The 23684-nt window shown below is 43.0% G+C and overlaps 1 protein-coding gene across 26 annotated transcripts in view; it reads right to left on the bottom strand.

Moving 5' to 3' along the window:
• The window catches only part of NRXN3 (neurexin 3), a 1029877-nt gene that overhangs the window by 963436 nt on the left and 42757 nt on the right, over positions 1-23684 (bottom strand). For all 26 annotated transcript variants that reach the window (XR_009727556.1, XR_009727557.1, XM_061367479.1 and 23 more), the window contains exon 2: positions 15430-16701. Coding sequence is in view for 24 of the 26 variants with exons in the window: in XM_061367479.1 (XP_061223463.1) it covers positions 15430-16138 (709 nt within the window). In the remaining 2 variants the exon portion in view is untranslated. The remainder of the gene's footprint in view (positions 1-15429; positions 16702-23684) is intronic.

The following is a 23684-nucleotide window of genomic DNA, read 5'->3' as shown; positions in this document are numbered from 1 at the left end:
ACAATCTTTCTCCATACCAATAGGGAATTGGCTTTCCATTGTCTCAAATGCAGTGCAGCTCATCTTCTTACCAACTCCAGATCATTCAGCAATACTCACCTCATCACATGCAGACTATTACTGGTTTGCCAGATACTGGCCAACTTTGGGCTACAAGGTTTGAGGCAAGACCTAAGCAATCACCTTAGAAAACACATGACCTGGCTCCACTACCAATGATGATCAAGATAGCTTGGCAGCTGTGTCTCAGCACATGAGAAACATCAGCTCTGGCTGTTTTCTGCCTGCTATCTATCTTCTCCCTTCTCTATCTTGTATTTGCTTTCCTGTCTGCTGTAGGAGGCCCTGAATGAAGCCACCTTGGCTGGAGCTTGCCTCCAACAGGGCCTTCAAAGACTGTTCCAGCAGATGGAGCTTTTACCTCATGTCTTGCAATTTACACATTGTTGTGGAAAATGACAATCGGCATCTGCTCCTTTCCATGATTCCCACACACAAAAGAGAGGCCTGCTGTGTCCATCCCATATAATGTTTAACCCTGGAAAATATAGTGTTTAAAGCTGGCAAGGCTTCGAATCCCAGAGGGGTCAGGAAGAGTCAGTTCAGACAGACAGGAGCAATTCATAGCAAACAGTCTAGGAGATAATGGAGATGAGTAGTTTCTTAGAAACTAGTTTAGCTTGAGTGTGTTAGTCTTGTTCTACTATAGCTCTCTGTCATAAGACCTGGAGGGAAATCAAAGAAGGTCACAGCACCTTCACATCATCCTATTAAAGAGATACTCAAAGTTCCTACAACTCCTCTAATTTCATATATGCGTAATGTGCGGGCCAAATAGGATCCACAGTGATACTTGAAAACCTAGAAGACTTTAGTCCCCAAAGCCAAGAGCAGAGGAATGAAAAAAGACTGTGCAAGAAAAAGAGATTCATGCATTGCTGCACTGTTCTTATACCTGGCAAGGTTCTTGGGACACATTTGATGAGGGCTAGGAAGGTGTGAGGAATGTATCAGGTGTATATAGGTGTGTGGGAAGGTGTGAGGAACGTACCAGGTGGACAATTCTAGCTAGGAAATCAAATATCAAAAGGAGGGAGATTTAGAGCCCTCCCAGCAGATGTTCATGGAACAGATCCTCAAAAGATGTTGATACTTCACTTAGCTGAAGACAAATACAAATGCAAATGTGAAAGTACAGCTTTACCTTTCAGCTGGGTGCCTTGAAGGCTGATCAGTGTTCCATGCTTGGGCAGCCTTCTTACCATACACAGTTTGACTGGGTTCTCCCTTGTTGACTCGCTTTCTTCTTCTCCAGCTGCAGAGCCCAGCCTCCCATACCTTTAACTCAGAGAGATTGCTTTGCCTGCCAGTGCCAGCTTGCAAAACCTGGCCTGGCCAGTCACAACCAGGAGGCTCTTCCCCTGCCACCCATGATCATCTTGACAGTTCTGCTTTCTCCTTACATCATCTGTCATCTCTCTCTCCACCTACCCCTTTCTGGAATCAGCCTCCTCCATCTACTGCACTAGGGTTGGGGGCAAGGGGAACAGGGCCATAGTCAGATCACTACCTGCTTCCTTCCTATTCCCAACAGTGATGAGACCAACAGAGCCAGGGCCAAGCCTGGATGGGACAGTTATGCTGGAGAAAAAGCATTGAAAAGCAGCAGAACCATAAGCAGCTATAAAAATCAACTCATCATACTTCTGCTCTAAGGAAGGAATGGCTGGACTGTTGATGTTTAGGTATGGTTTGGCTTATGAAAGACTGCCAGAAAAATTTAAGGAAAAGATCCACACAGTCATAAGCCTCAACACCACTCTTCAACCATCTAGAGCAAATAGCTCTAGCAGTACATCTCAGTTTGGACTGGCCACTCTCTGTCTCATGGAATCTGCTTTGACAGCACTACCAACAAATGTCATGCCCGATCTTGGCACTGCCTGTTAGTTTAGATTTGTTTCTTTCTGGCCTAGTTCTGCTGATGAGTTTTATTACAGACCTGAAGGAATTCCAGTGATAGGTTTCTTCACAGCACCACAATTAAATTCTGTTGTGCACTGCAAGAAAACCATCCCTAAGTAATGTTTACAGCTTCTAATAATTTAATTTAAACAGCTTCTGTAATAAATGCCGCATCAGAGCTGTTAGTTACCTCTTAGCGGAGCAGCCCTACTCACACTCCTATATGCCATGCAGTTAAAAAAAAGAGTACTCGTTGGAGGACAGTACAGTTAAATGCAGTATGTCACAATTACACAAAAAATGAGAGCACTTTCGGCCTAAAGAGCCTCTACTCAAATCTTCTCATTATTCTATTGTTTCCAGAATAAGCACAGGATCATCATGCCCCATCTGCCTGCATCTTCATGCTATACAGAACTTTCTGCTCACTTGTGTGCCTGTTTGCCAGGCAACTTGGTCTTCAAGGGTAACACTAGAAATGGGACATACTGGAGTTACTTTCAGTGTCTAAAGAGACCGTTGGCAACAAACACAGAAGAAAAAAATCTTCTACAACATTCTTTAAGCTGCTTAAAGAGCCAAGATAAAAAGCTCAGGTCTTTTCATGTGATCTTGTCTTAAAATAGCCAATAAAAAAAAAAAAAAAAGTCCAGTAAGAAACTCTTCTGTCTCCATCACATATGAACAACCTTCTACAGAGTCAGATCTATTCCTCAGCTGGAAGTCCTGCCTTCACGTGTTCATTGGGGTCACTCCACTATGTAGCAGTTTTCAGGAAAACTATTTATTCCAACAATGAATATTAGGCAGGAAGGGAATGTTACATGAGCACTTCAACTTGGCAAGTTTGCAGAAATGCAGAGGGGAGGAGAAATATAAGACCCCATTACACTTTCTTCTGTCACCTTCCTTACAAGGGGATGTTTAATAAAGCATTTGAAGGCTTGGAATTCAGATTTCATTTTGGTATTTTTGGTGAAATCATAAACCTCTCTCTACTGGAAACATTTAAAAAATCAGATCTGGTCTTCTCCGTTTGGAAAGTTAAATTGAGGAGCATGTAAACCACAGACAGACAAAACCAGCTAAACCTTCTATTGCTACAAATCCTTTTTTCCTCATTACTGACTATAAACCAATACTAAAAAGAGGAATCCATAAGCTCAAGAATGGCTGTCATGCCACACTACTGCAGCACACTGGCAAGATGTAGGGAACAAGCTGGTTCAAGATGGTTTCAGCTGGCGAAGTTACATGACAACAGCCACAAAGGGCAGAATTTCTTGGATATGGACAATCCACTCCACTAGAAAGAATAAAGATCTTTCTTTGAATTTCAATCAACTGAAACTTTACAGGAACTCCTAAACTCCAAAGCTCCATTTTTAGCTTCACATTCCATGCAAACCACAGTGTTTTGCAGATTTTCTATCACACTTGGACAAAAACAGATAAACTACTATATTGTTTAATACGTAGGATTTAGAGTTCTGTATTCCAATCCCACCTCAGGCACCTTCTAACTTGATACCCTTCAATAATTCACATTCTGCTTTCCTCTCAGTTTTGCCATCAGTAAAATGGAGATAACATGCATTTCACGGTGTGCTAGGGTGATGTGAAGGCTGACTGATTTATCAGTAGTTGTGAGATGCTTAGGAACACTCTGATGAAATGTGCCACATGTATGCGCAATTTATTATTAACCTGACAGCGTTTTAGCTCTTTTATTTTCCTGCCTTGCACACAATTCAAGTGCAGGATGCCTGAAGCACATTTGAATGGATGCCATGTGGCATTTTGATTGTAGCAGGTACTACCATTTAATTCTGAAATTCACAACTTTAACATCACATTAAAGAAGGCTTTTTGCAAACATTTTTCCTTTGCTAGTTTTGATAATTTTTAATTTTTTTTTTTTAAAGAACTTATAACTGGCCTTGGCTTTTATTCAGTATCATAGCATTAAAATTATTAAGGGCAAACATAGGCAAGGAAAGAATTTCAAAGGCAATGTGGTCTTTGGGCCCAATTCTGGGAGGTGAAAAAGGATGGAAATAAATAAGACATGAAGGTTAAACGATCAAAGCTACTATTTAGAAGCCTAAACCAGTCACAAGGCTCCAAGGTGCCTGAATCCTTTTTCAAAAAAGTAGTAATTGTTTATTTGCTGACAAGATCAACAAATCTAGATACAGGTTTAATTCTTAGTTAAATATGTCTTTCACCAGCGTGAAAGAAGGCTTTGCCTGATTAAAGAGCACTTGGTGTATGAAGTTAATTTTAAGTTCAATACTATTTATGTGATCAGATGTGCAAAACAACATTTTATACAACAATCTGCACAATTAATGTATTTCCTACAGAACAGCCCATTAATGACACAGGATGAGCAAGTTCACATAGTTCATGTACCCACACTGCAGCAGTCAGCCAGCCATTAACAAGGAGAAAACAACTGGGCAAGTGTAAGGATAGAAACTAAACCAGGTGAAACCTATATTTTTGTTTCACTCCCACGCCTGAAAAGGGGCTTAAATTGTTTCAGTCAGCTTTCCAGCAACATTTTGACAAGTACCCCAGAGGAAACTTCAGCAATTTCAGCTCTTGAAGAAAACCAGTGGAGACTGTTACAAATGCCCCAAAATAGTGGGATATAGATTCATAGATTTTTAAGGCCAGAGGGAGCATTAAATAGACCTACAACACATCAGTGACCTCCACTGTTAAGTGGTAGCAGGGCTATAATTAAACACCATTGACAAATGAGGACTGAAATCACAGCCAATTGTTCTCCCGAGATACAGGATCTGTTACTTAGCACTTTGGTTTAGCTATCTTTTGCCTCAGGCAAACTAGGAATCACCACACTGGCAGCGACAGTAACAGGGAAAACATCCCAGAGCTCAAGAATGGCTGTCATGCCATACTAGTGCAGTTCCCAAGTGATTTTCATAGGCTGAGCATTGCTCATCCAGCCCAAATCTCAGCTTGGGCTGGCTGCATTTCAAAGAGCATTGCTTGCACAGAGAGGTATTTGTTACGCTCTTCTTCAGAAATGCCCACTGCCCAGTTCCCAAGTCCAGCGACACCGCAAACTACTCAGGCTCAATCCAACACACTAAAAAGCTAAAGCCAAACTGCTGACAATCCCAACCTCTCAAATCAGCAGTTGTGATTCTTCTTTAATATATGCAGCCACGTTGCCTTTGCTGTCAGTTCAGAGACTGCAGCATTCACTGAGACTGGCACATTTGAGAAGTCAAATAGGGAATAGCCCACCCAAATCCTGTCCACTCAAGATCATTCCTTTGGTCCTTCCTTTTGTCGAACTCTTGACAAACAGCAGCACCTACATATCTGTCACTTCCAGTGAACTTAAGCGGTAACAATGCTTCATGCCACTCTTTCGCCCTGGGAGGTTTCAAAGGGCATTGATTGACTCATTGTCCTGCTGTACTCCAGGATTCACACACTGCCTGCAAGCTGGAAATCTGTTCTCTCTGGTCAAGTCTAACTTGTGCTTAGGCCTCCTTTTGCCTCCACTTGAGCCTCACACTTCCCACAGTTTGGCACAATGGGGTTGAGTCTACAGGTTTTCATACAGCTTTTTAGTCAGTGCAGGAGCATATGCTCCTTCCTGAAAACACTTCAACATTTTGCAGCTCATCAGCAGTAGGTCCTTATTAGGGACAACAGTGTCAATAAGTTAAAAAATAAACTAGAAATTTACGCAACATTGACAGAGACTACATTTTTAACTAAGTCAAAATCCAGAAATTCTACAAAACAAAAATACATCTTTTTTCTAGACTGCCATCAAAATCAGTATTTTTTTTTCTAAATATTTTGATCTGAATGAAACCACCATTTTTCATGAGGAAAATATTTCCAAGCTGTCTTACTCTGTTATGTCTTAGCTGGTCAAAACGTTGCTTCACACATCTTTCATTTGAACATGCCACAAAATAGGGCAGCCAAAAAACAGACTGCCTAACAGATACGCTTATGTGTAAGATGCAGAGTACGGATGAAGTCTATGTGTATATATGTCTCATAGCTTCTTAAAATGAACAGTTTTGGCAATTTGTTATTTTCATTGCTGCAGTTGACATACAGCTGTGCATTTCAGCTTAAGTAATAAAGAGAATTTAGGAGGAGATAGCTAAGGCAATATCCTAAATTTCAATTAGATCATCAGAGCCCTAATTTATCTTTTTTTTTTTTCTTTTCCAGATCTCCAACAGCACAGTGCCCACTAGAGGAACTCTGAAGAAAGATGATTTTGCCATTTAATGCAGCATCCAATGTTTTCTGAGAGGGTCCTCTACCCGATAGCAAACCTACAGCCGTACTGCTGTCATCATAGAACTATCTTCCAAGCTGCTGTGATCACACCACTACCTATTCTGACAACTTTTCAGCTAGGTAGGCCTGTATGAGTGGCACCTCATCTTTGACACTAGTATAAACATACCTCTAGCTCTGGTTGTCCTGAGAGATGTAACAACGCTACTGCTTCATGATGCGATATATCTAATCCATACTGTTTTATGCCTATTGATCTCCTGTTATCATCCTAAAAAGTCGAAGCTTTGTCAATAACAAGGACCTACACAGATCTCCAAGTACGCCACAGGTCTGGTAGGCATCATACAGGCTAGTCCCTTTACAGAGCTCCCTGCCTCATACCATACTAAGTCCCACAGCTGCTCTTCTTACAGAAGGCACAGAGGAAAAGGCAAAAGACAGAAGTAAAGAAATTATGGCTACTTTCCCAGCTTTTTCTTTAGGTGGTCCTAGACAAGCAACTTAATCTCTTTTCCTCTTCACAAACCTCACCTTTTCCTTTTATTCCTTCTTCTATAACAGCAATTTACTAAGGAATGATTCCATACACTTCCACATTTAAAAAAAAAAAAACCCACAAAAATCTTTGGGAAACGTGAGCAATATATTTTCAGCCACATACAGAAAGGAGTTTAAAGAATTTGGCCGCAAATGTCACTGAGCCATGAAATTTGCAGATCACAGCACAAACCGCTCTCATCTCTGCTAGCCATCTCTGCTAGCTTCAACGTGGTTTCTGACAAGCCTCAGTGGACAAACTTGCCTTTAGCTCCAAAGGATTTCTCCCATGTTACCTTGAGGAGAAAGGTACCTAGAGGCATTCTGACCCTGAAAGTCAAGCTGGCAGGATGGAAGCAGCAGGAAAGACCAGCAAATCAAACACATGCTCACAGAGACACACCGGAGGTTTGGTAAACTCAGTGTCATTTTTCTCATGTACTAAGGCAACAAACTGAGAAGAAATGAAAATCCACCCAAGAGACTACAGAGTCTGAGAAAGCCTTCTGAATAAATGCAGCAGCCAAGCAACCTCTGCCAGCAGAATTAGAGATTGAAGCGTGGTTTTAAGTCACAGCTCAAATTTCTACATCTACCAATGAAGTGCTGCTTCTTTCCAATAAAAGTTTCTGTCAAACGCTCAGAACCAATCCCAGTCCATTATATTCACTCAGGTTATTTTACTGGTCAAATTCTATGTGTAAGAGGAAGATCATCACACCTCAGAGCAACACTCTGAGAGCCAGGTACCCCTTCCCTCCTTGGCCTACACTGCAAACTGCTGACCAGCTACTAATACACCTGATATATCTAATCAGCAGTTAAGAGTTGTGTTGATGAGAGTTAACAGGAAAAGAAAGATTTTACCTACCTTTTTAGTGCCTTAGAATGACAAAACACTTGCCAGCTTTGGGCTAATTAAACAGTCAAAAAAAAACCAAAGGGCTTTCTTCCCTGCTGTCTTGGGTTTTATGCAGTGACTCATACAGGAACAGAGGAAGTGCAAACTCTGCCACCCTGCTCTGGTGGCCTTTTATATTCTCTTTTCTTTCCCTGACAGCACAAGGTCGAGGTCAGTCTCGATCTTGGAGGGTGACAGGGGCAGGCTGGAACCAGCAGCCACAGCAGGAAGGTGCCAATGCAGACAGGCAGACAGGGGTGGGTCACTGCACAAGGAAAAGCATCTGAGGTTCGTGACAGAGGGGAATGTCAGTGGTACACACAAAACACACCAAAAGAAAAAAGAGTCAAAAGCTCATCTTCTCCCATTGCTCCTATCAGCACCCTGCAGTGCAGCTTCTGCTCTGTGTCACCCAGAGGGAAGAGGGTATGCTGCTGCTTAGGCCCTGTCTTTACCAGCATTACTTCAGCCTGGCCTAGGAGGAGTCTCAGTACTCATAGTGTGACACTGCACAAAGCAGCAGGAAACTGTGAGATTTCAGTTGAAAAGAAAGATGAGGAATGCTCCTCAAAGATGGCCACTTGACAGGGAAAGACACCTTAATTTCTAACTGCAAGCCTAGAAAACTGACAATCAAACCAGGCCATCCTACTGGCTGCTCATGAATTATCATCATTCACTTGTCCTGTTAATATACTGATACGTCTCTGTCACTGTCATGAAGCATACAAGATCCTCAGTACCTAGACTACAGGAACCACACTGGCTACATATTTCAGATATGGAAACTGAGACACAGAGGGTAACCAGGTACATATCCCCTGCAAAAAGGGTCAGTTGATTCAATCTTGAGTCCTTTAGTCTGCCAGCAGATCACCCTGAGGATGCAGGAAGCCTGTGGCAGAAATGGAAATTAGTCTCTTGGGTGCTAACATTTTTATGACCAGACCATCCAAGTTCCACTCCCACAGTCCACTTTCTTTATATGTCATACATTGGTCTCCTCTCAGGATAATGATGTGAACAAGTGTACATGCAGGCATCACCTGGACAGATGAAATAGCATGACTGACATTGATGTCAACAACACAGAATGTGAATACAATGTACTCAGGTCCCAGTCCCATTTCAACCACAAACCCGTTGTCCTCCAAGTAGTCTGTTACAACCACAGTCTTCCCTACCTCCCCACATCTACCTCTCCCCGACTTCCCGCTGTTTGGCACCCAGCTGACAGCTCCTGGACCTGGTCACAGACAGAAGATGGGCAAATACTTTGCTCTGCGGGCAGGTTTACAATGGCAGTGAGCCTGTCTGCAATGAAGGATTGTGGGAGACACACACACTTACACCCATAGGTCACATTGCTGTCTCTGTACAGCAATAACATGGCAGTTGCCTTGCTTTCTAGACGGAGAGAAAGAGGCTTTGCTATCCATCAAGTTCAAAGTGAGTCAGCAAAAGAACAAGAGGTAAAGTGAAATCAGAAGTTGGCCCAGGACAGATGGCCACTCTACCATTTCATCACATAGATTACCACCTTCTCCCGCACCAGACGTGCAGAGGCTCATCTTCTCTTAGTGCCAGAGTTGCCGGAAAGACGTGCTCCTCTTCTGCTTCTTTATCTGTAGCTTTGTTGCACCATTTCCAGTATCCTCAAGGTATGTGGGAGGATTACTTCCCCCTATTTTCCACCAAAACTTAACAAAAAATACCCTGTGGCAAATGGCCTGCATGCCTCCATCCTGGAATAAGGTTGAAGGCAAGGCTACAGAATGCTCTGTCTTGCTTGGGGCTGTATTTACTGATGATTTACCTCCACGAGAGGCTGCCTAGCTCAGCAGAAGAATGGACAGCAATGAAAGACGAGCTCTTCCCTTTCTCACCTCCATTCTTTTTTAGGGCAAAACCAAAGGAAACTAAACCTTTCTTCTGAAATTTAAATTATCTCCTCAACATTAGCTGGAAAAATAAATTTCTGGCGCTGCTTACTTGGATGATTATTATCAGCTACTTTTATTTAAATCTTTATTTAGTGACACCCCAAAATTCCAGTTTAGATCCTAGCTGTGCACACTCTAGGACAGAGCAGGAGCCAGCAAGCTGGTCTATGGGCTGACAGAGGAAGCTGGTACCATCTTTATTTAGTGACACCCCAAAATTCCAGTTTAGATCCTAGCTGTGCACACTCTAGGACAGAGCAGGAGCCAGCAAGCTGGTCTATGGGCTGACAGAGGAAGCTGGTACCCAGACTCCAGCTAGAGTTAGTCCTCCAGAAGCTCACTCAGCCCATTGAAATCTACTCTTTGTGACAGCCAAGAACTGTTCTCTTATACTATGAGGCAGGTAAAACCAAGCTAGTACAGCTGCTACATGAACTATGGCTTACTCTTTTATAAAGCAACATTTTCATCCTGCTTTTTCCCCTCCCCTGAGGCCCACCTCTTTCTACTGACAAATTGTTCTTACTCTTCACAAGTCCCACCTCACACCAAATAATGACCTCCTTTGTACCCAAACACAGTTTGCTTCATTTCAGCAGAGATGTCCAAGCTTTGCCTAACTGAGGGCTATAATGTGTTTGTTGCCTGAGGTCTGAAGCTGATCTGCAATCAAGCAGAAAAGGATTGTAGCCTCATGGTCATCTATAATACAGAAGAGTGAAACAAGAAGAATATAGCTGTCAGCATATATTGCAGCAAGACTGTTTGAATCAATGGCATACTCCACACAGAGGCCTGTAATCTCTCTGTGGCTTCCTTGCATTAAAAGCAGGGGAGGCTATAAAACATATCCAGCTAAGTCTGGAGCTGCAGGCAGTCCACACTTAGTGAGTGGAGATAGGTCGTAGGCCATTTCTGAGAAGGACTATGTAGAATCTAAATTGAAATTCTGTGCCTCCTACTCAGTTTCAATATTTATTAAGAATAACAAATCGTACTTAAAACTGCTCTTTGGAATTTCAGAGCACTTTATAAACATCAATTAGTAACTAACACATCATCATTCTCTGGTGCTTATTTGGTAATGCATCAAAAAATTAACAACCACACTGGAAAAAAATTACTATTTTAAACAAAGCCAAAGGGACTTAAGTTGAGAAGAATAAGCAGAAGAAAGGGATGGGGAAAAATAAATTGCTGTAAAACTGTCATCAGCAGAGTTCTTACCAGCTTTTTGCCCAATGGCCTGTGCTGGGGAATAGTAAGTGTCATGAAACAACAGATTCTCCCCTTGCAATACTTACTCCAAAGCCCTTGGAGACCACTGATTGTACTGTTTTCCACTGGCGGGTGAAGACCTGGAACCCCAAAAGTATTTCACAGAACTGCCTGATGTTCTCTAGAGCAGGAGAGCACAGGACCAAATGGAGGGTCTGCAGCTGTTTATTGCTGGTGAACTCAACAACCAATTTATATTCATCTATCAAGGAATGTGCAAGTGGAAGCAAATATTATGGTCATGCTCATTTGTTTCTGATTACAAAATGTATGCAAATGCATATGCAAATTAAGCACACCCATCAGGTTCATGGCAAAGTGACAAATTAGCCTTCGTATTACAAAGTTTGGGGTGGCTGGCAGGGATGTACCGGGACTGCAAGCAAGGCTAAGCAGTTCCTTTAAATGAAGCCAGAACTGGGCTGCTCCAAAGGGGCCAGTGGAAGATAAATCCTGCAGTAACTTGCCGCTTTAAAGGAAGCTGAGGGGCGATAGAAAAAACTGTTCCCGCTGCAGTTAGAGTGTGATAATTACAGAGCAACGGGCTCCTCTGTCATTCAGCAGGCAGCATCCCCAGGAAATCTTGCTCTGTAATCAAGGGAAGAGGTGCAATCAAGCCCCTATTCAGGCTTCGTTTAGAAACAGCCCCTGCAGGCAACACAAAGGCTTCAGCATGGTGCCTTGTGAAGTTGGTGATCACATCAGCGTCTTGGTTCTGCAACTACAAGCAGAGTTAATGTCATTTCTAAGCATATCTTCTGTTCACCTCTCCTCACAAAGTCCAGAAAGGGTCGAGGGAGAGGAGTGAGTGAGGTCTTGGGCCAAAAACACTGTACATTCAATGTTGCATCACGCTGTCCACATTAGTGAACTCACTCTCTACACCCTGATTTCAGAGGAAGAGAGAATTTCCTGCAGACAAAGGATGACAGCATGATCCTGAATGAGCAGATATGAACATGTTCATCGGGCTCACAGAGCAGCACAGTTTTCAGAATTTGCATGGGGAAGGTTTTGTTTGTTTGGGTTTTTTTTCCAACAACATGACTCTATCCATGCTGCTAGTTTACTCCAGGAACCTCGTTCTCTTGGCAGCAGCCTGATTCCACTGAGTCTGATGAGGTTTATTATAGGGGAAGGTGTCTCTGACTTCAACTTTCATGTCTAATACCACCATTAGCCAGAAACACGCAAATTAATTGCTACTCAAATCAGCCATCCTTTGTACCCTACAGAGCTGTCAGATTCAATGAACCAGTTTACTCCAGCTGCAATAAAAATAGTATCACATTTTATTTAAAACAGCCAAACCTTCCAAAGTGAGCACACATTTGCTTTCCCACTGTATATACTCAGAAATAGAAATTGTACTTCCCAATGACCAGCAATGACCTGCTCAGCTACTCTATCTGGGAGTGTGACATACACAATATGACATACACAATACTGATAACTCTGGGTGCACCTTAAGTGCCAAAAATCTTTCTGCACATCAGGGGCATATTCTGGACAGGATTTACCATACTGTCTCAGTATGGAATGGTTGTTCTCTGGTGAGGTTCACCATAACTGGAACTGCACTTTGCATTACAGTAACCCCTAATACTGTAAATGGGGCTTCATTCCATCATAGTACAGAATCTGCAGCTTCCACTCTCTATTTATTTGTTTGTTTGGCTAAATGAGTTTGCTGTGGCTATACCATCTGCAGACATAGGTATCAGTCAATAGGCAAGCAATGGCCTGAACACTGTCAAGAGAACTCTATTAAAAAGGTATATATTGCATTTAGCTGTTCCAACAGAAGTTGTTATTGATTGAAACCCATCAGTTCCCAGTAAAAGGGCCAACTCCACTGATGAAATCAAAATACACACATGGCCTACAGACCAGTAAATACTGTAATGGACTTAAGGATCCCCTGCAAAAGGCAGCTGTTGATATCCAGTTGAAAGAGGACATCTTTTTCAAAAATGAGACTGGGAATAAAATAACCATACTACTTCTTCAAATATCCAGAGGCAGGACAAAAAACAAAAGGGAATAGTTCTGACAACAAACATCTCAACCTCTTAGAAAAAGCAAACAAAGAAAATACAAACTGGTTAATGGCCAGTCAAGACACAGGCAGGAAGAGCCTGCACCCAGTTCTGATGTTCTATCACATTCTACTGTTCACCAGCGGAGGTTTCTGCCACACCCACAGAATTGAAAGAGAGCTTCTTTGGAGTTTGCCAGATTTCTCAAAGTCAGATAAAAAGGTAGCTATACTTCATTTGGTTCTCATTTTGTTTCCTTGCCACTTTTCTTTGTCTGCTTGTTTCCACATTAAACAGCTTTTCTGTTTTTCCCCTTCTTTTCACAATCTGCATAGACATTGTAACATTTCTGGGTGGCAGCATTTAACACACAGAAATCACCGTTGCTGCAGCATGAAGGAGGCAGAAAACAAAGCTGATTATAAAATTCTAACATAAACCAAACATACATCATGAATAATACAAGAGAAAACTGAAGACCCAGGCAAGGTAATGCCTGTAGAAATCTTTACATTTGTTCCACTGGAAAAGTTCTCTGAACAGCATCTTCTGTGTTAGTGAAGAGACCTCAGCTAACAGTGAGTCAAAAGCGTTTACTAAAGAAGGTACATCGTGACAAACTTCCTTGCTCACCCTTAACAGAAGGCTGGGCTGGAAACTGATGAATCACTATAGGAAACAAACAGCAGCGGTGACGCGTGGCTTCAAAAAGTAACAATAGCACTGCTTGATTCATGTCTGCAAATGAAATATCCCTGGATTTATTAGAATATTAATTTAATGTTGCTCCACCCACCCAGGAAATGCTGAAATTTCACCACCCCAGCCCTGGTTAGAGCTGTCACAATTGCCCCAAAGACACATGGAAGCCTCGCTCATTCACAGTATTTTCTAAAGACATTCACTGACTACCATATGCTGTTGATGTCTTGAGCAGCTCCCTGCAGAGTCCGTATCCATTAACCCAGCAGTAGAAATAGGCTTATATCCTTACGTTTCAAGGTCCACATGCCTGTGTAGCTCTTGCAATCTTCCATCATCCAAAATTGTCATTTAGAGATGACATGTGTTCGTTCTGTAAGCGTATAAGTATCGGGATGGGTGGCCCAGCTACTGAAGTGCCTGGTCACACCCAGCAATGTCTCCAGCTCCACATAACTCATGGTTCAAGCACAGAAAATAGTTCTGGCTCATGACAGATTTGGACCTGGTTGGTGTGGAGCAAATAGCCAGGAAGAATGCTGGTGTTCAGCACTTCACAGACTCACACCTCCTAATGGCCATGTACTGTTACTGTAATATTTGGATATAAAGCCAAATTTTCTGTTACCATTAGAAGCACCTTAAAATGAATGCACATATGGATGTCATGTTTATTTTCCAGATCTTCCATTCCTATAAAAACATGTTTGCTTCTCCATCTATACTGCAGACATAGTGCAGTATTTGCATAGTATTTCTGTAGGGCTTTAAAGTATAGGCACTTTATTTTCCACACTTTTCACATTTTACATACTAAATTCTAGTTAATTTATTTTCATTGCCAAAAGACATAAGCAAATGCTAGGTGTGATAAGATATTATTGCAAGTATTTCCATTTTGACAAAGTTTCAGGGTTGGGTTTTTTTTCCTTGAAATTGGACACTTTTTGCCCAGGTTTCTTCTTTGGCTTAAGCTCATACCATTGTGTTTAAATGTAAATGGCAGAAAAAATGCTATTATGAGATTCTCAAATTCACACTGGGTTTATCAGTTGACTTAAGTCTCTTGCACACGCAGAGTTAATTACCATTACACTGCTAAAGACCAAGGAAAAAACCCTGAAATACTTTTAATCATGTGGTTTGTACAGTTTAAAACTTCTGGACTTAAATTTTGAAAGAAAGTATGAACCAATGTAGAAACACTCAAATCACTTTTCCCTTTGCAATACAAAATAAGACCATTCAGCAGGTCCCAAAGCAATTTAATCGGGGATGCTAAAACAATCAAGGTTCTACTCAGTGATTAGTATGCAAGTAATTTTTGCAATGTCCTGTCAATCATGTTAGCCATATATACATGGATCCTGTTTACAAACACATCACTCAGTTTTCAGGAACACAGGGTAGTGGAATTCACCCAGACAGCTAAGATAACTTCTTAGTGCTGCCTTTATCAACACCAACCTAGGGTACTTCTATATCAATTTATGTTCTTTACCCTTATTAAGTGGCTGATGAAAACCTGCCCATGCTAAAATTGCAGCATTCTTTCAGAAAGGCACTTTTTGCAATTGCTTGTGCTCTCCTCCATTCCCGTTTCATTACCTTCAGCTGGAAAAAGAACAGTGGAACTTTAATTCTTCTGATACCCACCAACAGAGATAAGAGCTCAGTCATAGCCCTGCTAAGTGACAAATTAACTCTTTGGATTAAGTAAAGATCAATGGGAAGCAGGGAAGTCTTCTCTTACCTTCAGAACACAGCTTGCCAGTATACCCAGTGGCTGAGCAGTCACAGTGTGGCTCACCATCCAGAAGGAAGCAAGTGCCACCGTTTTCACAGGGGTTTTCTGTGCAAAGCCCTTCCATTTCCAGCCGGACCCCTTGACTGCCCAGGAGGTGTGGCTCAGAGTTGCCGTATTTCAGATCCAGGATAAATCCTTGAAACGGAGGCTGACCCAGAACACCATCAAGGGTCAAGGCAGCAGGACGGATGTCCAGGGGGACTCCACCAACAAAGAGGTCACTGACGATATTCATATACTGGCGTTGTGGACGCACTTCACCGGGCTTGGCTTCACCATCCAGCACTAACACCGTCCGCAGGTGATTGCGGCTGACCATCAGGAAGTGCCAGTTGCTGTCATTGACCTGTTTGTCTGTGATAACTGTAGTCTCCGCACAGTCCACACTGAACTGGAGCTGGATGCGCCCATCAACAAGGGACAGACAGAGGAAGTCACAGACACCACCATCATCAAAGTAGAGGAGCAGCCCAGCAGAGACATTGGTCTTGAACTGGAAGCTCAGTTCACTCCTAGTGCTCGCATCCCAGCGGAGGTAGCGGGCCCACTGGTTGGGGATGCCCATGAACTCCAGACCCAAACAGAGACCCAGCAAGGAGCCCAGCAGCAAACTCACCTTCAAGGTGAAGCAGGCAGAGTGCAGAGTGAAGCCCATTGTTTCAGTAATGTGCTCTTCTCTAGGAGAAAAAAGAAGACCCACTACTGGGAGGAGAACCCTAACAGTCAACACCAAATGCTAAACCCAATGGGAAGAGGAGGAAAGCACGAACAGTGACAGCGAGAGGAAGGGTAAGTGAAAAGTGAGATAACAACTGCAGGTGACCAAGAGGAAATGTCTCCTCACCAGGGAAGGATCTCAATTATCCTTTAGGATACAGAGGCTTTTATCTCAGAAGTACAGGATATATGAAGTGACTTCTCCAGCCAGCATACTTTTGTGAAGGGCAAAATAACCCGCAGTGATTGGTTTTGGTGGAATACAAAGGTGACACTGGCTGCTTCAGGGAGGAAGGAAAGGCAGAGCTGAAGACCAAGCCTCAAATTCTGGTTTCCTAGAACTGTTGACAATATTGATGGAGGTGGCAGTGAGATGGAGGAGAGAGTGAATTCATAAAGGACGTGATCCTCAAGAGGCCAAAAATAAAGTCAATCTTCATGATGCATTGGTAGCTACTCAACCACCAATTCACTGCTTGGCACTCACGGAGCTTGAAGGACCTGTGGGATCAAGAGGAGAAAATAAAGGAAAAAGTTAAGTCTTACTACTCATCATACCTTTACTAGGAATCTTATTAACATCTTGCCCAGTAACTCATTTCCATTTCTTGATACCCTGGCCACTTCTTCCTGCCTGCAGTTGGCTATATAGTCCTCCAAAGCAGCAAGGTCTATGTCATCAAAACTATGAGGACCAAATAGAGAATTCCCAAACTGATCTGCACACACCACAACATTCAGAACGCAAAAATACATCAAATTATTTAAAACCTTTCATAGATGCTATTTCGTTGATTTTACTGAAGCTTCCCCAGCAGCAATTACCTCCCACAGAAAATGCTTAGGGCAAAGACCAGAGTTCCTCAGAGTTTAGAAGCTGATACAGGGCATAAGAAGACCTTACCCAAACTTCCCATTCCACTGTTTTCACCAGGCTACCAAGCAAGCTTTAAAGAAGACAACCCTGAGATCAGCCTGCCATGAAATAGATGCTTTTATTTTACATGTCTTGCACACTCCATAGACTCTAACAGGGACCTTTGCAACCTGGAAACATGTGCTATGCAAATGATATATGGCAACCTGCGGCTTAGATGATAGGAAAGTTGTAGCTTAGATGATAAGAGCTGTCTAAGCACTTAACCACTTACCCTGGTCTAGTGGTTTGGCAGAAAGGCCAAATTCACCCCTAGCTAACAGCAAGCAATTCCAACTACCTTCAGTGAGCAAGAGTTAGACCTGTTAACACTGGGATTTAATTCACTTCTGCCTATTTGCATGTGGGTGACTGTATGCCGAGGGTAGGAGGATATTTTTGGATGACAAGTAAAGACAGCACAAAGCTAGGCTCATTCTCTGAAAATCCTGCTTAAAAAGAAAGTAAGTTTTCTATTAACACAGGTGCTTGTTCACAGAGAACAGCTCCAGGAATGGCTAACGGCACAGCCACAAAGCAGGAAAGGAGCTGATGAGAATCAAGGCCTTCAACCTCCAAGAAGTCAGCATGAACAGAGATTTCACAAACTGGATCACAAACATTGCGATTTATTTTTTTGTATTTCCTTGGGAAATGTGTTTTGTCCTGTGGACAATAAGAGTTGCTGGATTTACTGCTGCTCCCAGCAGATGCCTTTCAATCCCACCACTCACCTTGCTATGAAGGAGGAGGCCCCCAGACACTTCAGAAATGGACAGCATAGGAAACTTTCTGTTTGATAAGGGCAGAGTATGAGCTGGAGGACAATCACTAGGGAGCAGAGGGGAGAGCTCACACAGTCACAGCCTCACCTGCCCCAAGGATCTGCAGAAGCCATAAGTCTTCAGAGCTGTCAGTCTGGCAAATTTAGCCAGCATGAAAAATAAGTCACTTAGAAAACAAAAGGGATCAATTAAAAGAAAACCTGCAAGTTGGAGAGAAATGTGAGCTTTCAGTACCCAATGGAAGCCAGGCCTGTTCCCTGCAGCTGCCTGAGTGGAGCGTGTTAGCTAAACTGCTATAAACACAAATAAAATCAAGTCAAAACCAAAGGGAAGATAATTCCTTCTAATTATTAACAGCTTGGCTCAGGAGAACGGAAGGAGGAAAAAGGAGGTGTTAGGAGAGGTGTAAAATGAAAAAATACACAGATTCAAATGCTCAAATCATTTGTCCTTCCCATAATCACAGTGTTGGCTCAGTTCATAAGGTTTGGGGGGGCTCTGAAAAAACAAATGGGAAAAAAAATTATGTGGCTCTTGTCCATTTACCTTTCTCCTCTGTGCTCCCTAGTGGCTCCACTAAAATAGTCGTGATTTATGGAGAAGGAGAATAGAGTGAGAGGGAGGTAAGAGAGAAAGTGATGACCCGAGCCTGGAATTACTGATGAGCTGGGAATAGGAATATAATAATGTGTGTAAATTAGCCAGTGATGTGCTCCAAGCAGCTCACAGTTCCCTGGAACATTTACCATCACTGTAGCAAAACTCACTGCTTATCAGCTCTGCGCTCAGCCTGAGCTTGGGAGAAAAGTAAGCCCAGCTTGGCACAACCACCCACAGAGACCCCAGTGCAGAGGAGCTTTCACCCCATTTTTCAATTCTCCTGAGCAGGATGGGTATACCAGATGCATCAGAAGTAACCCTCAGCTTTACTACTCTTCTCTCCCTATTTTAGAAGACTAACTTTGAAAACCAGTGAGATATTTAAATCACAGCAGCAAGTGTGAACACTATAGATGAACACAGAGATGCCTATGTCCATGTCCAGCCCAATCACCTGTCTGAAAAGCTAATCAATTTCTTCCAATCCCAGGCTGCTGAAACCCATTTTTTACAAACACAAAGAAATCCCAGTCTCCATTGGTTGCTTCAATCCTTGGGATGTTTCAAAGGCACAGTAAACGGAGCAGGCTACCTCTGTAGTACAGATTTCTGTAACATCACTACGTGTTCATTAGGAGAGAACAAAGGCCACAGTTAACAGGGGAAACCAGCAGAAATGGTTAAACAGGAATCACATTGTTGACTGAGGGAAACCAAGACAATCCCACCCTATCTGTTTTGATTGAAATAAGCCAAGAAAATCCCTTTCTATCTGTTTTGAAAGAAGACAGTGCCTATTCTGTTTCAGAAGAGGAAGGTGACACAAAAAAAAAAAACATTAAATAAAGGTGTCACTTCTGGGTGCTTCATTGCCTTTTAGATGCCACAGCTCAGGTTATGGGAAGGCTGCCTGCACCCAGCTGCTAGCAGGCTGGAGCCATCTGAGGCTCCTCCAGAGCTCTGTCAGCATCTGTCAGGGCTAACCCACAGCACTTCCAGGTCTCTCGTGCAGTTCAGCCTGTGAGAGCACACCTCACTCAGAAGACCCAGTGTCCTTTTCAGCAGTGGCCAGGATCTGAATCCTAACCTTAAGAAAGTAAATCCTGACACAACAAATCTCTGCCTCACCTATTTCCCACAACAATCCAAAACACACTGAGAATGAATAATTTTCTGCTCTTATCATTTTATTTTTAGCATAACTACTACCCTAGCAGTCTCATACAGCACACTGCTGCCATAGCAATACATTACAGTTTGGGACAATAACTATAGAATGCCATAGTATTTTCTTATATATTTCATCCCTCAGAAATCTCAAACTATGTCACAACACAACTGCATCCAACAAAAAAAGATTTTGTGATGGATACCACCTCTCCTAGTCATTGATGAATTGGAATTCTGTTCCAATTCTCTGTTCTAATTCTGTTCCAAAAGCTCTGTTTCGATTCCACCTATTGCTCACATGGAAAAACAAGATAACAAACATTTTCTATGTTATATTTTTGGCTTAATGTGATTTAGCAGCACAAAACAAGACAGCCAGTCTGCTGCCACCAGCCCTTCAATAAACCCCTAGGCAAGATCTTTGCAGAGAATTTTAAATGTTTGCTACCCTGAAGGAATAAGAGCGCCAGTGAGTTATCTCCGCTGCACCTCTCGCAGCCTGTACCACCCTCCTTGCTGCAGGAGAGCTGAGCCAGCGAGGAACCTGCACACTGAACAGACGGCTCAGCATCTCACACACACAAAACCCACTGTAGGAAACACACCCACCTGCACCATTCAAAGTCCCACTCATAGGGCTGACAGAGCTGCACAACTTCCCAACCCTGCGAAGGGAGGCAGCCCTGCTGCAGTACTGTGGGCAAGCGCCTCTTAAGAACCACACACCTTCTCTAACTTGAGAGCAGCCCATTAAAGCCAGGTCAGAGCCATCTGCTCAGCAGCCCACAGAGAGGGTCTCGCCCTCGCTTTGGAGTGGCTCTCAACTGCTTGTCAGCTGCACATGGAGAATGAGTGACATTATCTAATTGCCAACTAATTTCCATAATTACTGACTGGCACACTCTGTATGCAGGGCTAATATCTTTGCAAATGTCTTGCAACACACCTGCTTAGGAAAGAGGGTGAGAAGCTGGGCACAGTGCTGATCCACAGCTTCTTTACCCAACCCCACAGAAAGGCTGCAGGCCATGGCTTTGTGACTCCCTGCCCTCCCTCCTCCACTACTTCCCTCTCTAGTTGCTAATTGCTTGCGGATGGGCTTTTTTTTGTATTTGAAAGTGTAATTTTCAGCAATTCCTAGTGCAGAAAGAATAGCAGAGTTAGATGAAGCCAAGGACAGGCTGGCTTCCCTTCCAAACCCCTGCCACTACAGCCCAGTGCAAACCTGTTTAAGTGCTGGTACTCCACTTAAGGATGCTGGACAAAATCCCACTGACACTCTGATGGGAGAGGTTTGTAGTGCCCCCAGTTTGTCACCCCCTTCACAACCAAAACTATCCATTGTGCCATACTTCACGTAAAGGGAAAAACATGCATTGGTCACATAAGATACATATATTTGTACCCCCTGTGAATTCACTTTTGTCCCTGCCTTCACTGTCAAAAAAGCAAAATCCAACGGTTTGCTTTATTCCCCAGGCCCTAATGAAGCAGAGGAGTTTTAGGTAGGGGTAAGCAGGACCCTAATTTGGCTCTGCACCGGTGTGTATTCCCACAGTTAGGCCAAAGCACAGCAAACAGATCACTAGAGGTTTATGACATATGCTGCTCAAAATGACCCAGTGAGATTCACTATCAATAACTGATAAGAAAAGCCACACTTGCCAGTGGCAGAGAAATGGGGAATTAATATTTATTCAGTCTTCACTCATCCAGTTCTTCAGTGAGCAGTGGACTCCTCTTGGCTCATGACTTCAGTGTGGGTTTCCACAGAGACTTCTATCTCTTAAGTAGAAATCTTTCTGCCTGGTCTATCCCCAGATGAATTGTGGCCAAGTGTGGAAATAACAAAAAAACCTTTCTGATGAAAAAAAAAGCAGATGTGAACACTTCAAATTGCTACTGTCACTGCAGAAAAAAAGGAACACAAAAAGTCTCCCATCACCCAGCCTCCCCAGCAAGGATGCATGGAGATGTTTACAGAGAACTGAGAGGTGACACAGCTTTAAATTGAAGACACTAGTTTAATCCACATGGATTAATTTAGGTTTTAATTCCTCTAGTGGTATTTGCATCTCAGCTATAAATCTGGAGGCTGGCATCACCTCCTTGCTGGGATGGAGAGGACTCTGGGGTGGTGCCAGTGGGGCTGTGCTGAAAGAACAAGGCTGAAGACAGAAGTGGACAGCTATTCCACGATTCTATTACCACAGAGAGTTTGGTGGCACTACACTGCTCCCCGTAAAGTGGTCAGGGATAAGGCAAGATGGGCTCTCCCTACTGAAGAGGCTGGAAGTGAAATTGGAAGTGGGGGCTTTGCCATGTGAAAAGCTGAACACACCCAGGTCCTGCTGAAGTTGGCAGAAGTTCATGAGGTGTAGCAACTTATATGACTGGCTGCAGTGAAAGTAGCAGAAGAATAAAAGGAACAATTTACAGCTCTCTTTTGGACGTAGAGACACATATAGGCATGAAGGCAAGCATCTTAAAACTGTGTATTGGAGATGACACAGAGCACTTGTTGACCTCTTCTGGATGGTTTGCAGAGATACAGTATTCATGCCAGTCTCCAACATCACTGTGAGAACCACAAGTGCCATTGACAACACCCCAAGCCCTAAGAGAAAACGTATTCTCCTGTGCCCTGGTTCTTTCCACCACTGATACATCTTGCAGGCTTAGCTTTTCCATTCTTGAAAGTGGCTGTGGAGTTGCTTAGTCCTCCTTATCTGAATTCAGCACAGAGCTCCCTTAGGGGGCAGCGGCAAAAAGCCTGTATCAAAGCAAAAAGCAAGAAAAGGAGGTCTGGGGTCCTTTTAAAAGAAAAATAAACAAGCTAGACTAAAAAGCTAGAATTACTTTGTCTTTGGTCCCCTGTAGTGGATTAGGATATACACACAAACATGCATACATCGTCAGTCGTGATTCCTATGTTTCCTGGTACCTGGGCACATGGTTTGCAATCACACAGGTTAAACTCATTGCCCTTTTTCCCCTGTCTCCACTTCTCACCCCACTTCTCAGGAAGGGCAAGAATGACTGTTCATGACAAGTCTACTCTCGTAGCTCATCTCCAGAAACACTTTAATACCCAAACTAGGTACTCATGCTTCGGGTAGCTGAGCTCACATGGACTCATAAGACACAGCTGAAATGCCACCAGCAGCATCAGAAGTATGAGAAAGCGAGTAATGTGCTCCGTTCAACAACAAGCACAGGAACATGGCAGCACAGCCTCACACTTCAGCGCTATTATGGTGGGAAGCCATATGGCTGCTGGAAGAGTTTTTACCATAAATCACTCTTCAAGGTTCTCACCTCCTGAGCCTATTTAAACAAACTTAATGCAGAACCAGAGCTCTTCAAATCTACACTGGAAGAAGAAGGGTTAAAGAAGCCACAAGTGACAGTGTGACTCCCTTCTTAAACACCCTCCCCACCCCACCAGGGGAGGACATGTAGTCCACAAGAGTGACCTTTAACTAGCCTACCTAGCCCAAGCTCAGCATGAGTGCAATTTACAGACCATTTCAGCTCTCCAGCTTTCTTAACACAAAGCAGAAAAATCAAAACCAAGCACAATGGCAAAGAAAGAAAGAGAGAGAGAAAATAACCCTGCAGAGCAATCATGTCTGGGGCTGCTCTGATGGCTTTCTGTTCCCTTCCAGGACACAGAAATGACTCCCAGTGTGTTAATTACCCCCATTACCACAAACTCTCTACTAACAAGGACTAGCTAAAAGGAAGCGTTGGCAGCAGCTGAGCAGTTATTGCTCTGTACTGCCATGCAGGAGAAACCAGACTCCCCCATCTCTGAGCTGGTACTAACCAGGAGAACGATTTCTGCAAAACTCAACAGCATTTATTGTAATTCCCACAGCAGCTGTGCTGGGAACACTGGACTTCCCTCAATTCCACCATTGTTATAAGAGAACAAAGAATACCTGCTTTTCTAAAGACTTTGAAGTTCAACAGTTGGAGAGGTCTGAATCATTATCATTTATTTTATTCCT

This window comes from Neopsephotus bourkii, unplaced genomic scaffold (genome assembly GCF_033783945.1).
Source record: "Neopsephotus bourkii isolate Nb327-2 ecotype Australia unplaced genomic scaffold, CSIRO-AGI_Nbou_v1 NB_1376, whole genome shotgun sequence".
Taxonomy (NCBI): domain Eukaryota; kingdom Metazoa; phylum Chordata; class Aves; order Psittaciformes; family Psittacidae; genus Neopsephotus; species Neopsephotus bourkii.
The sequence above is the reverse complement of the archived record's forward strand: the minus strand, read 5'-3'. Positions and strand labels throughout refer to the sequence as shown.